Source organism: Heloderma suspectum, chromosome 3, assembly GCF_057233095.1.
Source record: "Heloderma suspectum isolate Gila_16-S chromosome 3, 16-S_ref, whole genome shotgun sequence".
NCBI classification, from domain to species: Eukaryota; Metazoa; Chordata; class Lepidosauria; order Squamata; family Helodermatidae; genus Heloderma; species Heloderma suspectum.
In genome coordinates, this window is record NC_139460.1 from 139,724,286 (window position 1) to 139,739,475 (window position 15,190).

The following is a 15,190-nucleotide window of genomic DNA, read 5'->3' on the forward strand; positions in this document are numbered from 1 at the left end:
TAACAAAATCTAAATAATTATTTGGATCATTATAAAGAAATTAAATTCATCACTACCAATTTGAAAATCTATATACAATGGGAGGGTTTGCACATCATGCTAAGCCATCCTGTGAATAAGCCATCGTGGTTTGGTTGTTTGCTTTCAGGTGCCTTTGCAGCAGAACTCCTCATTTCCTCAGGCCCTGCCCCGTTGTTTGCCACTCTGGATAGCTGGCTCTTTAGCCATTCCTGACAATCCATGACAAAGTCACCCTCCCAGGTTCAGACAACACAACAAGCCACCATGGCTATTATTAACCCTAAAACAAGCCATGGGTTCTCAGGGCAGCTTGTTCATGAAAAATAAGCCACTCTGAAGAAACCATGCTGAGTTCACACAACATGACAACCCACCATGGGTGATCAGCCATGGTGGGTTATTGTGTTGTGTGAACCAGGTCAATATTACTTAGGGGATGGGGCTCGCATGAGCTCAACTTGGAATTACCTCTCTAGCCTCTCAGTACTTAAGCAGAGTAAAATGTGGCTTCACAGATTATCTTATGTTTGAGCAGTCAATTGTACAAAGAATGGGTTGGTGCTATAAGAATGAAGCAAGATGGACCTTGGTGGCATACACTACTAATTTTTATATCAAAAGTGTCATGAGAGTTTAAGATTTTATTAGTGAGGATCAGTTTATTATACCCAGTCCCAAATTAACCTTTAAACTGTATGTATTCATAGCTGAGAATTTTATTCTCTCCAATTCTTTTAAGGTAAATTCTAAGGATTTGGATTCAAAATATGCCTATATTCAAGTTACGCACGTAGTTCCGTACTTTGAGGAAAAGGAATTGCAGGAGAGAAAAACAGAGTTTGAACGAAATCACAACATCCGTCGCTTTATGTTTGAGATGCCTTTTACTCAGTTGGGTAAAAGACGAGGTGGGGTGGAGGAGCAATGTAAACGGCGCACCATTCTTACAGGTACTGCACAGAAAGTTACACTTCTTCCAGGGCCAGTACTTCTCTCTCTCTCTCTCTCTCTCTCTGCCTGTGTGTGTGTGATCTCACTAAACTCTGTTCTCTTTTTCTGAGTTACCTGTTGTGTGCTCCCTTTTCATCCAAGAAAGCCTTAGAGGAATCTGTGTCTTTGTTAAATGCTTTGTATGATTCTTACATACTAGGTCATAACTCAGTTAAGCAGGAAATTAGTAAATAGCTTTCAATTTAAAGGAGCCATATTATTTTCAAATATATGTAGGTATTCTGTCCATGTCAGTTTTGCATGTATTCAATCATAAGTCCATTCCATCTGCATCAGTCTGCTAATTTTTAAAAAAAAACTTACAAAAATTTGCATTTTAGTATGCAATTTCTGAGCCAAGAACTGCTTTGCAAAATTTGGAGAAGTGTGCAGTCCAAAGGATAACTGTTCCCATCAGCAGTCCAGGAAATGGAATTAAGTTGGTTCTCTTTAAAATGCAGATGAAACAAAATTCTCCCCCATCCCTAAATATATGTCCTGTCTTTATACACTCATAATAGTGTCTATTAAGATTTGCATACCCCCTTTCCACCACAAAATATACAAGTCTTCAGCATCTGTTGTTTCCTTTAACAAAAAAAAAAAAATTAATGACAAAGCACCCCAAGCAGAAAACAAGAACACTAGCCAAGTTGGAGGTACTTCATGGATTATGCTAACATCTTGAAGATGTACTTTTAAAATGTTGTTTAAAACTAATGTATGAATATGATTATCATTATTTGCAAACGTGTATTATTACAGAGACCAGGTTCAGACAATCAGCAAGGGAAGTAACACAGTGTCAGCTGCTTCCCCACTCTTGCATGCACTGGTCGCATGACTGGGGTTACCCTAATTATCCACACCACATTGCGGGTTGCCGTGTATTTGTTATTAGTATCGTATGCCGCCTAGAGTGGCCAGGCAGCCAGCCAGATGGGCAGCTAATAAATAAAATAAATAACCTGGCGCATGGTGCAGGCATAGTTCATTTTCACACACCCTACGATTAATGCTTTGCAGTATGGGTTGGAGAGTGGGTGAAAATGAACTATGCCCATGCTGTGCACTGGGTTAGGATGACATGGCTACCCGTAGCGCAGCGTGGGTAATTAGGGTAATCCTGGCGTGTGCAGGGGCGGGGGACACAATCGATGCTGTGTTGTTTTCCCCACTGATCACCCAAATTCGCCCAGATACACTCACCAGAGACCTGGGCTCAGAATGCCCTCTCCCTTGTAGCCTTTCTCCAAACCTCCCTTAGAGGAAGCACTTGGAGGAAGGCTCAGATGAAGATAGTAGTGTACCGGTAGGTCCCTACTGGGAGAGGTGCTCTGTCAGGTATTGTGGTCCCGAGCTGTAGAAGGCTTTATAGGTTCAAACCAGCACCTTGAATTGGGCTTGGAAGCATATAGGCAGCTAGTGCAAGGAGACCAGAATCGGTGTTATATGTTCAGACATTTTGGATCCCACTATCAATCTGGCAGCTGCATTTTACACAAGCTGCTGCTTCCAAATCTTCTTCAAAGACAGCCCAACGTAGAGTGCATGGCGGTAATCACACCCTGCTGTCTGGCAGTGCTCAAAGATTAGAAAGAAGTGAAGTAATGCAAGAAGGGTTTCTATTATTTCCACCATGCTGCTCTGTCCCATGTTCTCTCTCCGACCAAGGCAGGGAGGCAGATAAAAAAGTTGGACTATCTCTCAATGGTACTCAGCACAAGTGCATTGTAGTACCTTTATAAAAAAATATGCAGTCTGTTGGCTGTGGACGCCCAGCATGGATGCCCCTTCCCAGAGTAAAAAGCTGCATCCTCCACCAGAGGGCTAGAACAGGACCATGTTTGGCAATAAGACACAGCAGTCCTTCTGGACACCCTGCTGTATTACCTGTCTCTGAATGCCTTCCTAGCCAACTGCATAGGAAAGCATGGGGGAATGTTCTGAGCATGCATTCAGTAACCCACACAGCAGAGAAAAACAAGGAGCTAGGAAGCAAACAGCATTTAGGCACCATAGGCAGTAACTTGTTGAGGTCGGTGTGTGTGTCTCTTTTGGACTGAATGGCAGGCCAGGTAGATTGGGGAGCTCGCTATACAAAGCGCAGGGCCACTGCTGCTGCCACTGATGGTATAACCATAGACATGGGTTGCCATTTTGTGATGTACAAAGCAAGAATGCAAAATACTACTACCTTGGATTTTTTAATGCAGCTTTTCAGATCTGACAGGAAGCTGCCTAGTTTTAAAAACTGGCCTTGAGGCCTGACCTGCAATTTGGTCCCAAGTGAGAGAGAACATGTGTTTCCCTTCCATGTGTTTTAAAAATCAATGTTTGGTGTTCACGTATGAGACCTGGTGCACATATGAGACCTCCTTATGTTAGGGTCAAGACCTTGGCCAGGTTTTCCTTCACTCCCTCCCGAACTGAGTTTGGACTGTTATGGCCCAGTGAAGATCTAATTTATATATAAAGCTTTACTTAAACGTGCGATTCTTATTGCCTCTCAATTGCCTTATGTTTGTTCACTAATATGTCAAGGCCAGGGTACAGTTATTTTACCTGCTGACTCACAGTTATTCTTTGCTCCTGGAATATTACAGTCAGTACCTGAAAGACAGACACTGCATGTGAACAACTGTTGATGCTAATAGCTGACTCTATTATAATAGCTGACACTGTACTTTCCCCAGGAAGAAACCAAACAGAGAAAATAATGCTGTTGTCTTTGTTTTTTAGCTAACAAGTTGAATATTTATTTATTTATGGAAACATTTATATCCCATTTTTCCCCTCCAAAAGGGAGTCACTCAAAACCACTAACAAAGTATAGAAACAGACACAACAATAAAAATAACAGTGGATAGTATCCAATGGGGTGCAGTGCTAGTGTTAATGATATTCTGCAAGCATAAACCAACACTAATGTAATGTCATTAGCATTTGCTAGTGCAAAGGTGGTGATTTGCCACTGACTTTTGGCAGCAGCACCAAAATTTGGCAGCAAATTGCCACCTTTTCCTTTGCACTAGCATGCACTAATAACATTGCGATAGTGGAAAATCATTGGCATTAGCACTAGTGCTGTGCCACCATTGGATACTACCCACTAATCCCGCATTAAAACAAGATTGCCAGACAAAAAGCAGCCTCAAGAGCAGGAAAAAACAGAGCTAAAACAAGGAATAAGTTCAGATTATATAACAACAAACCAAACACTTGTTTTAAAATGTTTATAATCGCTGATGGAACATTCATGGAAATGAACACACACAACCTCTTGGTCAGGCAGTTCCACATATGAAGCACTGCCACAGAGAAAGCCCTTTTCTGTGTTGCCACCAACCCTGTCTCAGAAGGCAGTGGCTCTCCCAAGAAGGGCACAACACCTAGCTTTGAAGGATGGGCAGATTTACATGGGAGGAGATGGTCCTTCAGATAATTTGTTTTGGGCTTTAAAGGTAATAACCAAGATCTAGAATTGTACGTGGAAAACTGGGAGCCAGTGCAGCTGATGCAGGGGTCGCATGATCCTAGCACTGTGCCCTGCTGAAGATGTTGGTGGCAGAATTCTGCAATTAGAAGTTTCCAAGTGGTTTTCAAGGGCAGCCTCACACAGAGTGTGTTTGTAACTAATGCATGTAGGACAATGGCCAGGTCTGACCATACCAAGAATGGGTGCCATTGGTACACCAGCTGAAGTTGGGCTAAAGAGAAAGCTACTAAGAAGGATTAGAAAGAACTGTGCTTGATATTTTTTAAAGTTTTACCCACACTGCTTGGCTTTTCTTGATAGAATGTCCTTTTTCCAGAGTATGTAACTTTCATTAGCCAGCACTTTGTTCACAGTACCTACTGGCAGCACTATCCTTGTTCCCACAGAATAAAAGGAGTCGGTCCTAGCCTTGGGCTGGGGATCATCCCCACCCCCTCTTCGAAGTATTTGTCCAGGGGCATGCATGTCCTTTACTGCACAAAAGGGGCACACAGCTTCTAAAGGATTATGCTACTAAAACTGATGACTTTTTAATACTGAACCAGATTATGTGAATTGCATGGCAAGGTTACTTGTTCCCAATATAAAAAGCGCTAAATTATCAGTTCCTTAATTTTGCAAAATTACATGGTGGTTGTTAACCACATAATCAGAATTTCATTGCTAGCTGTTCTCTTTTCCTAGCTATACATTGTTTCCCATATGTGAAAAAACGGATTCCCATAATGTATCAACATCATACAGATTTAAACCCAATTGAAGTAGCCATTGATGAAATGAGTAAGAAGGTTGTAGAGCTCCGGCACCTTTGTTCATCAGCTGAAGTAGACATGATCAAACTTCAGCTAAAGCTGCAGGGTAGTGTCAGTGTCCAGGTAAGGTGATTCAGTTGCTTATGATGGATATTTCCTTTATCTTAAACTGTCTAACCTACTCCCTTCTTTCAGAATTCTATTTTTTGCCTCTGCCACTGCTTAAATTATATGCAGAGCCAACTATGTCTAGTGAATAAGGGTGTAGACTTTGATGTTCAAGACCTGGATTCAGCTCTCCATTCACTTAAGTGTCACAACTCAGTGATTTTCAGTCTTAGTTCATAGGAAGCCCTTTCATTTGTTGGTATTGTTCAGGTATTATTCCTCCATTCTAAATTGCAGGGAGAGCCTATGCACACAGAGCAGGCTCCCTGCTACATACATGCCTCCCCACGCAGTACGGAGACAACCCTGCTTCCTCCCTTAATCATGTGGGGAACAATGCCTGCTTCTCTATATCTAGAAAAGCTTCTATCACTGGCATGCAGTTTGTTTCTTCCATGAGTGACAGGAAACTGAATTAAAGCATGTTTTTCAGAAATGTCTTTGATTTTTGTCTTTCCTGAGGGCACAGGAAAACTGGTTTTAATATAATTACGGGACACACACACGGACACACACACACAAATTGACCTGTTCATATTCTTTTAGGTTAATGCTGGGCCATTAGCATATGCCAGAGCTTTCCTGGATGACACAAACACCAAAAGGTATCCAGACAATAAAGTAAAGTTACTGAAGGAAGTGTTCAGGTAAACAATCTAAATGCTGATTAAGTTGCTTATTGGAAGCCGGATATTTGAATCATTCTTAGACATTTTGTTCCACTTAATTACAATTTCAGACAATTTGTTGAAGCTTGTGGGCAGGCCCTAGAAGTAAATGAGCAGCTTATAAAAGAAGATCAGATAGAATACCAAGAAGAAATGAAGGCTAACTACAGAGAAATGGCAAAAGAACTGTCTGAAATTATGCATGAACAAGTATGTACTGAACCTTAAGTATTTCATTCAGGGTATCCTAGGTAATAGGTTATAGATAGAATCTTTACTATTTTTTTTTAATTCCATATTTTTTTAGTATTTAATTTGAAGGCGCAAACTCTAAATGTATTCTTTACAGAATTCCTCTCCAGTTATGCATCAGTCTTTTAAGATGGAATAATCAGCCAAGAAAAGTTCACCAGTTTTTCATTGCTACTTGCACTTGATTTTGTTGGTTTCATTGTAATTTGTTGTGCAATTGTTACTCTGCCCTTCATTTATTTTTTATTTAAAATGTTTTTTAGCTTTCCTTACAGGTAGAACATCTTTGTTTTCATAACGAAAAAGGGAGTCCTGGGGTGGTTTATATAAAGACAGCAGTAAAAATATAAAATTAAATCAACATTAAAACACTAGAAAGAGACTGACTTCTGGAAAGTAGGAGTGGAATCACCATATCACTGTGCCCCCAAACCATAGTCAATCCAGATCATGTTCAGTGGTGGAAGAATTCACTCTAGAATACCACCACAGTGCCCACCATATGTGAAAGATTGGGATCCCTGCCCCACTTTTATGACACCCAGATGTCACTATATAAAGATGCACTATATAAGAGAAACCTCAGTTTCTCATCCCTTAGTTTTCCACTGCCACCATTCAATTCTTAAGAAAGCATATAGTCTTAGCACACACTCAGTAGCAAGGTTCTATGCCAACCTTCCCTAACCTGGCACCATCCAGATGTGTTGGACTGCAGCTCCCATAATTCCCAGCCAGCATGGCCATGGAGGATGCCAGGTTGGGGAAGGCCCTTTCTAGGCTATAGGCATGAGATGGATAGACAAGGAAATTTATTTAAAAGTTAAAGGAAATATACTATGGTTTGTTTAAAACTTACTTACATATTAGAATGTACAATTATATGTTAAGATTTGATGTTATAAATGTGTTTTACTGATTATTTGGTTTTAAGGGTACTGTTTCTTTTATGAATTAGCTATTTCCTAATTCACTTCCCTATTAAAACCCCATTGCCAATTACCCTTTTTCTTCCTCCATCCCAGTTAGTTCATGCAGAATGATTTGGAGGTCTAAATCTGAAGTTCCCCCTCTGGTCATGAACTCATTGGAAGGATACAGCTGTAAAACATGTCTCAGCTGTGTCTCATGTTGGACTTAGAGCTCCCTGAGGAGAAAAAAACCACTCAGCTGCCTCCTTCTGAAGTTTTGGTGCTTCTTGAGGCCACCTGCCTTCCACTGACAATCTGACCAGAAGCACCACTTCTGGAGTCGTCTTCTTCTAGCTTCTGCCTTCTATGATTTCAGTGCCACATCTTCTCCAGCCTCTTCCCTTAGGCTGTGCTGCTATCTTCTCCTTCCTCAGACTCTTCTTTGCCTTGCTGAGTGTCCAGACTGACCATAGACAGTATTGGGAGTGTTCTTTTATACACTGTAGCTGGAACAGACTGACCAATTACCTTTTAACACACCGTTAGCTGTCAGTCTGTTGGCCTATATTTATGAGCCAATAAGACGAAATAGAATGTACATTAACGGGCCTATCAAACCTGATCATTTTGATTCTCCTGCCCAGTATATAAGCAACTGGACTAACTGTAAACTTCCTAAGATCCATAACTTCTTCCTGGGTAACAAAACAGTAACTTTCCTGGCTGTAGGCAGGCTGTCAGCAGCAGGCCCCACATACAAAGTAACTGTGAGGCCTCAGAGGTAACCTTTTCATTTCTCCCTGTTAACCACCATAATCACAGCAATGCTATGTTATATAATAAACTGATTATACGTTTTACATCACACTTTAAAGGTCTTTTCCCTCAGGACCTACATATTCTTCACAGTATCAAAAGCCACTGAGAGGTCCAGGAGAATCAACAGAATCACGCTTTCCTGCCTTTCTTCCATCATAAATCATTCAGGGTGACCAAGGCAGTTTCTGTACCAAAACCAGGCCTGAAACCCAAATGAAATGGGTTCAAGGAATGGTCTGTATATACAGCAACAAGTATAAAAGTTGTCTTAAGATATCACCTTAGGTAGGATTATTTAAATTTGCTGCAAATTGACAGTAAGTAATGATTTTAATGATGAAGGAAATGGTTAAGACTTCCATCCTGATTTGTTTGTTTTATCCGAAGTTAGTTTTGGTAATAGACATGCTATGATTTGTTAACTCCTATAAATTAATAGAGTTGCCTACCATTAAATCATCTTTCACTTCTTCCTGTATAGTTGATACAATGCAGACACTTTCACAAAATCAGTTCCATGGTAAGAAGAACTTTAAAAGAATAGAGTGACAAGGATACTGATGGTGCATAACCAGAGCAGTCATCACAGGAGAGTCAGATCTAAATGCAGTGGCCTATCTTGCTGTATGATGAACAACCAGCACCAGCATCTTCCTTTTCTTTCACTTTGCTCAATCCTGTCCTGCTAAAAAAATGAAACAATTTAAGGCAGGGATAGGGAACCTCTGGCCCGTGGGCCTAATCTGGCCTGGAGAGGCTTGGGCTCACTCTGCAAGCCCTACCCTATCCCCATGCCCCTGCCCCCTGGAGACTAGTGGGGGCTTGGGGAGCCTAGCAGGAGAGGATTTCCTGCTGTTATCTCTGATCACTGACAGGAGATGACAGTAGGGATTCCCCTTACTTAGCATACTGTTTGCCCTTCCAGTTGGGAGGGAGAGCAGTGTCCTAAGTGCTTTGCCTACCCCACATTTTCTCCAGTGGGGAAAGCATTGCGGAGTTGATGCTGCGCCAACCAAGGCCTTTGATAGAAGGACTCCACCTATTTGACACCCCTGATTTAAGGTGATACTGTGCTAAGTATCACCTGTCAACACAGCTACTATAGGTTACATGGCTAAAAGAATGACTCCTGCCATGACTATGTTCCAGCAATGCATGATATGGTTGGATGTTCAAGAATTAGTACATATGTTCAATATTAGTACATATGTTCAATATTCCGTGACAGAGATGTCATGTTATATTCCATGTAAATGAGAAGATCTGGTGTTTTTCTATAGAGACATAAAATTATAACGGGAAGAAACTCTTAGGTGAAAGTTTAAATGATACATATGGAAGTTCATTTTATTTAAATATCTAAGTATTTGTGTTGTATTTTTGAAGCATGTAAGTTTGATTGAACTACCTATTCTGCAAACACTAATGTGTCCATTTGTCTTTCTTAAATACATGTTGAAGAGATTAAACAACGTTTCTGTTCAAAAAGTTTTAATATATTTTGTAGAAATCTTAATGGGCATCTTTCTTTCTTTCTTCCTTCCCTTTCCCCCTATGCTGCTTTGAAAATGTGATCAGCTGGGATGGTAATACCTTTTAGTTTCTCTTTCTAGTTTTGTGTTGCCTTTTGCTCCAATGGCACAAGATAAAATGTGTTACTTTTTTATTGACGTGCAAACTTAGGCTTGATTTCTTCCTTTGAACTAATAAACTAAGTAGTTGCTCATTCTGTGGCTGCATGTCATGCTAAACCATGGTTTAGTAAGATGTGCACAAGCCAGAACAAGTGGCTGTGAGCCTCCCGCCCCAGCCCCTCCCATGGAGCTGGGAATTGTTCAGAAGCTTATTTCTACTTTTACTTATCCACAGCTTGCATGTTGTCTGGACCTGGAACTGTGGTTAACATTAACTGTGGTTGGGTTCAGAAACCACAGTTTGACACTGGCTTGTTTTAAATGAGCTATAGCTAATGTTAACTTCAGTCAGTTGTTCCAGTCAACACACTGCAACTTCCAAGCTCCTCCTCCTCCTGGTTATGCGGAAGCGGGAGTGCACGAGAACAAGATTTGCATGGCTCGTTTTTGGTCATGTTAAACTATAGTTTAGCTTTAGATGAGAACACTGACTGCATCTCATATTATTGTGTAACTGAATACTCTCAAAAAAGAATATTTTTTATATGCCTACTTATACAAAAAAGAGGAATTTGGTTTTTAAAAGAAGGGGATCTATTTTCTGGAAGGAAATAATGAAGAGGCCTGTATCATAATACAGCAGTGAATTTTAGTTAACCATCTTTATCCTGCACTATCTTGAAAAACTGATATTGATCCATAAGGTTTCCAGACTTGACCTATTTTCATATATTTTGTCAGTGGAGACTTGTACCCTGTCCTTATCAAAATTACCTAGAAATGCATTCCATTTACATCAATGAGACATTGCTTCCAAGCAAATATGCATTTGGGCTTGGTTTCATATAAAAATGATTTGCTGCTCTCATTTGAAGTTAGGTCTCCAGTAGTCCTGTTCACATTTTGGCTGGCAGCCAAAGCATAGACCATGGTTATCCCACAGTTCTGAGAAGCCTTTTTCCACCAACAGTGTGTAAAACGTATGTGTGTTTTCTTTCTTTAAGATTACTGCTGTGGAAGAAAAGGCCAGTGTAATGCCTAACTCACTACACATTTTCAATGCCATTAGTGGGACACCAACAAGCACAACAGTTCACGGGATGCCCAGCTCTTCTTCAGTCGCATAAGTGTTTTGTAAATGAAAGCACCTTTAACTTGGAACACAAGTGGATTTTTGATCATTTGCAAACTCAGGATGAAATCCAAAGTTGAAAAAGGACTACGTAGATTCTAACAATTGTGAATGCTTAGATCTTTGGATCAGTCAGGGATAAGGAAATAATAGGTGGTAGATTTCAAAAACATATACTGATGGTGCACATATTTTTTATATTCTGCTGGCAATATTAAAAATTCTCAGTTTCCACAGAAGTGTTTGGGGAAACTTCCTTTTGTTCTTATAATAGTATTATACAATGAATGGCACATTACAGGCAGATGTTGTCGAATGTAGGTTTGCAGACATAAACCATGAAAGTGTTCTTCAGTGTATGCACATACAAATTGATATAAAGTACAAACACTATTGGACTAAATAGGCACTAATTTGGGGGGTGAATATAAGTAGAAGTAGGGTTTTTTGTACTGTTGACTAACAGTTGTACTCCATTTTATACCTTGTTGGCACTTTGGAGAGCATATAAGCTTAAAATTGATCAAGCAATTGCATCCAACCAAAGGTCACTATAATACTATGTAGTACACAAGAAATGTACATATTTGTTAATAAAGCTCATAAGTCTGTACATAAACGTATTGCATTTCTAAATATTTTTAATATTCATACCAGCTTTCATCTACAATTGTGACAAATTCATGTTCATTCCAAGTAAATGCTCTATTTTGGTTTACAGTTTATTGTATATAAATAAGTGCAATATGAGGTTGTATACAGTTTCTGTAACATTTAGCACTGTTTTTAAAAAATACATCATTTTTGCCAAAGTGATGGAGTATATAAGTGGTGATAACTACTGTGGTAAATGGTGATGTCATTTAAAGCTATATTGTTTTAAAACATGAATTAATAATTTTCTATTGGAGAAGGATAAAGCATTTTAATTTTATTTAACTGGAATCACTGTCCTGCTGTAATTAAACAATATACTATATCTATATTAAAAAAAAAGATTTAATTTATGTAGAATTCAGTTGATCATTTTATTTTGCTACTTACTGCAAGGCAAACCAATTCAATAAAATCACTCATTACATTATTTTCATAAATGGCACTAATTGTTTTCAAGATCCTTCTGGGATATAAATATGTGGTTTAGTTTTTTTCTGCTATGTATTAAGATTTCCTGTAAATTATACTCCTAAATAAAACTTGGAAATATTCTCTGATGTCTCTTACTGAGAAAACATCAGATAATATTTTTTCATATAGATTACTTTCAATAACTTCAGTTTCAACTGTGCCCTGTGTTGTTACCATCACTGAAGTATCCACTACATAAGCAAGCTAAAAATAACTATGTGAAACATATGTAGAATCTCTAGAGTCCTATCCAGGTGTTCAAGTCCTTGCATGAGGGAAGATCAGGGAAGCAATAGCTGGTCTGCCCCCTACATCGCATCCTTGTCGCCCAACCCCACTACCCTCCACACATTAGAAGGTGAAGGTCTGCAGCAGGGAGCTTGCTGTACTTAAGTAGGTTCCCTCTGTGATTTAGACACTTGATCATGCAGGGTTCTAAAGTGCATGGGGAGCCTGCATGAGTCCAAAATGCTTCCTACTGCAGACCTCTTTCAACAGATGGAGGGCAGCAGAGAATACATGGAGTGCAAGGACAGCTGGGGCCAGTGAGCCTGTTGCTGTTCTTGCCCTTGTTGCACGAGGCAAGCATTCCTGCCTAGAACTTACATTGATGGTCAAGCTATGCGTACAGCAACTAATCAATGTGTGTTAAATCCAGATCTGCCCCAAATCACAGTGTAAAGCAGAAGATGGAGGCCAAATCTAGAGAGCAAGCAGGATCTATCGTTGGTGAGTGTGGAATTCCCCCTTCCCATAGCTCAACTCCCTGCAGTCCATAGCCCCAACCCAAACTCCTCCCCAACCCAGCCAGGCAGTGATACTGACATGAGCCTGACTGAGGTTTGCTCTTAATATGTAGCAGAATGAGGTGGCGGAGTCCTGAGATAGAATGCACTGTGCATTTCAGTTTGCGAGTGAAGGAATAACACTTCTGAATACATTCCTATGGGAAAATATTTGTTCAAGTAGGAAACAAGCAGAGCAGGGAGGGCTGGGATAGAACTTTTCTCCCTAATGCCTTTTTTTTAATTGTAGGAACCTTTTTATGGGGAAGGATGTTTTAAAAAAGGCACCCCCTGCTTGCATTCTGAAGTGGTTCCGCCCTCATCCTGCAGTGTGTATAGATCAGGCCTTAGAGAAAGGTGCTCTGAGAGAGGGTTGTAGGGAGAGTTGTCTTTACTCAAATGCCTCTTATTAAATAGGTCCCCACCCCTTTTCTGACATGAGTGATGCTGATCTGGATTTAAAGATACAATCTATCATCACTGCATGTATTTTGAGCCTTATTCAAACAGAATACATGGCTGGCAAATAAGGGGGCCACAGGGCAGTCTTTGGCCATGGGTAGTCCCTAGCAGCCAGCATACCTACTCACCAATGACAGCAGTACATAGGAAGCTGCCTGATACCAGATCACATTATTTTTCCATGTAGCCCAGTGTTGATAATTCTAGCAGCAGCTTTCCAAGTTCCTGAGCAGAGGTTCCCACATCACCTGCTGGACCCATGGCAGTTTCTAGCACTGTTGGAGGTGATTTGCCAACACCCTACCATTGTGCCATGACCCTGGAGTCACAAAAGTGGTGTGTGCTGTTTATGCATTAGCTCTAAGCCTCCACACCCAGATACTCTGCATCCTGTTCTCCATCGCAGAAGACAGGTGCCTGCTGTTCCCTGGTATAAAATACAGCTCAGTGGTTCTTCATACACCCATGCAAAGTGGAATTTACTTCTTACTAATTAAACAATTCAAGGCACAATCTTATGGTTGTGCCCCCATTAGATGGAAGCCTCTGAACTCGGAAGCTTCTGAGTATCCAATGCCCTACTGGGCTATTGCCAGAGGACGGGAGGAGCAACAAAGGTGATTTTTCCTCCTTTTTATTTTTCCTCTAGAGGGATCTCTGATTCCATCTAGAGGAGGCTCTCTGGGACTGGAGAGGTCATAGGGTTTTTCATATCCTGGACCCTCCCCACCCACTGGAATGCCCCCTTTCAGAACTCTATGAGGTTATCCAGGGCTGCTTTTGAGACCTCGGAAAGCAGGTGCAGTGGTTTCTTTCTGCAGTGGTTGCAAGGGGGCAGGGGCAGGGATCAAATTTGGGACCCCTTCCAAAGGTTGTAGCAGTGTCTACAGCTTCCAGAGGGGGACTAAAAAAAAAATATCCTATGGCCTCTGGGATGCTCTCCAGGGACCACAGGATTGCTCTGTCCATTACTCTTCCTAACTGCCATGCTTCTGCCTAATCTGCCGCCTTTTTGCATTTTTAAAAGAGAGACTGTACATAAGAAATCCTTGTGTGATGGCTTTTAAGGGGTTATTTTGAAGATAATGTGTTTGGTTTTTAGTCTTTTCTACACCAGGCTTTTTGAAGTTTTGTTGTCTTTTATTACATCTCATTTTTCAGTTCTGATTAGCTCCTAGAGTGCTTACAATAAAATTCATCATAGTATAAGTACATGGTTGCGTTTGTGTATGACAGGAAGAGGAAGAAAGTGGATGTTTGGAACTTGCTGTTCCATATTTTATTTGTTTTTGTTTTCTACTTCAGAGGTTGGCAACTTGTTGCTCTCCAGGTGTTTTGGCCTAAACTCCCATAAGCCCTAGCCGGGATAGCCAATGATGTGGGATCATTGGAGTTGTAGGCCAAAAATGTGGAGGGCCTCAAGTTGCCCACACCTGTGATAGGCACAAGACCCTATTGAACAGTACATGCATGGATGAGGACGCGTAGTAACAATATGGTTTATTTGCCCACAGTAAATGCTCTAATTATCATAACACAGAAAATCATGATCAACAGAGAAAATCAACTATGAGCCTTTTCATTAACTGCCAAATGTTCAAGGAGAACTGCTGATATCTAAATACATTGAGACATACAGAGCCATCTTATTCTCTCCCTCATTGTTGATCATTTTACCTTCCATTCACAGTTTCACTGACACATTTTAAGATGGAGCACACCCTCCAAAGTGTTTCTCACTTAGACAGGCAAAACTGGTTGTTGGGTGTTACCGGCTACACTTGTCGTTTCTCTGGCTTTGGATGCTTATTTCACACATTGGAGGCTCTGCTGAGCCTAGTAGCAGAAGGGAAGTCTGTCAGCTGGGATGGTACCACCTTCTGGAAGCAATGGCAAGGGTCCTTGAATATCTTCATCTACTTATCTACTCTGTACTAGAACCTCCTTTGATAGAACTTAATTTTAGTGT

The 15,190-nt window shown here is 40.6% G+C and overlaps 1 protein-coding gene across 1 annotated transcript in view; it reads left to right on the forward strand.

Annotated features, from left to right (window-relative positions):
* The window catches only part of DOCK9 (dedicator of cytokinesis 9), a 177,674-nt gene extending 165,562 nt beyond the window's left edge, over positions 1–12,112 (forward strand). The window contains exons 49-53 of the mRNA XM_084844704.1: positions 761–971; positions 5,195–5,385; positions 5,977–6,077; positions 6,170–6,308; positions 10,719–12,112. Of these exons, the coding sequence (XP_084700830.1) occupies positions 761–971; positions 5,195–5,385; positions 5,977–6,077; positions 6,170–6,308; positions 10,719–10,841 (765 nt within the window). The 3' untranslated portion in view covers positions 10,842–12,112. The remainder of the gene's footprint in view (positions 1–760; positions 972–5,194; positions 5,386–5,976; positions 6,078–6,169; positions 6,309–10,718) is intronic.
* Positions 12,113–15,190: the final 3,078 nt, after the last annotated feature.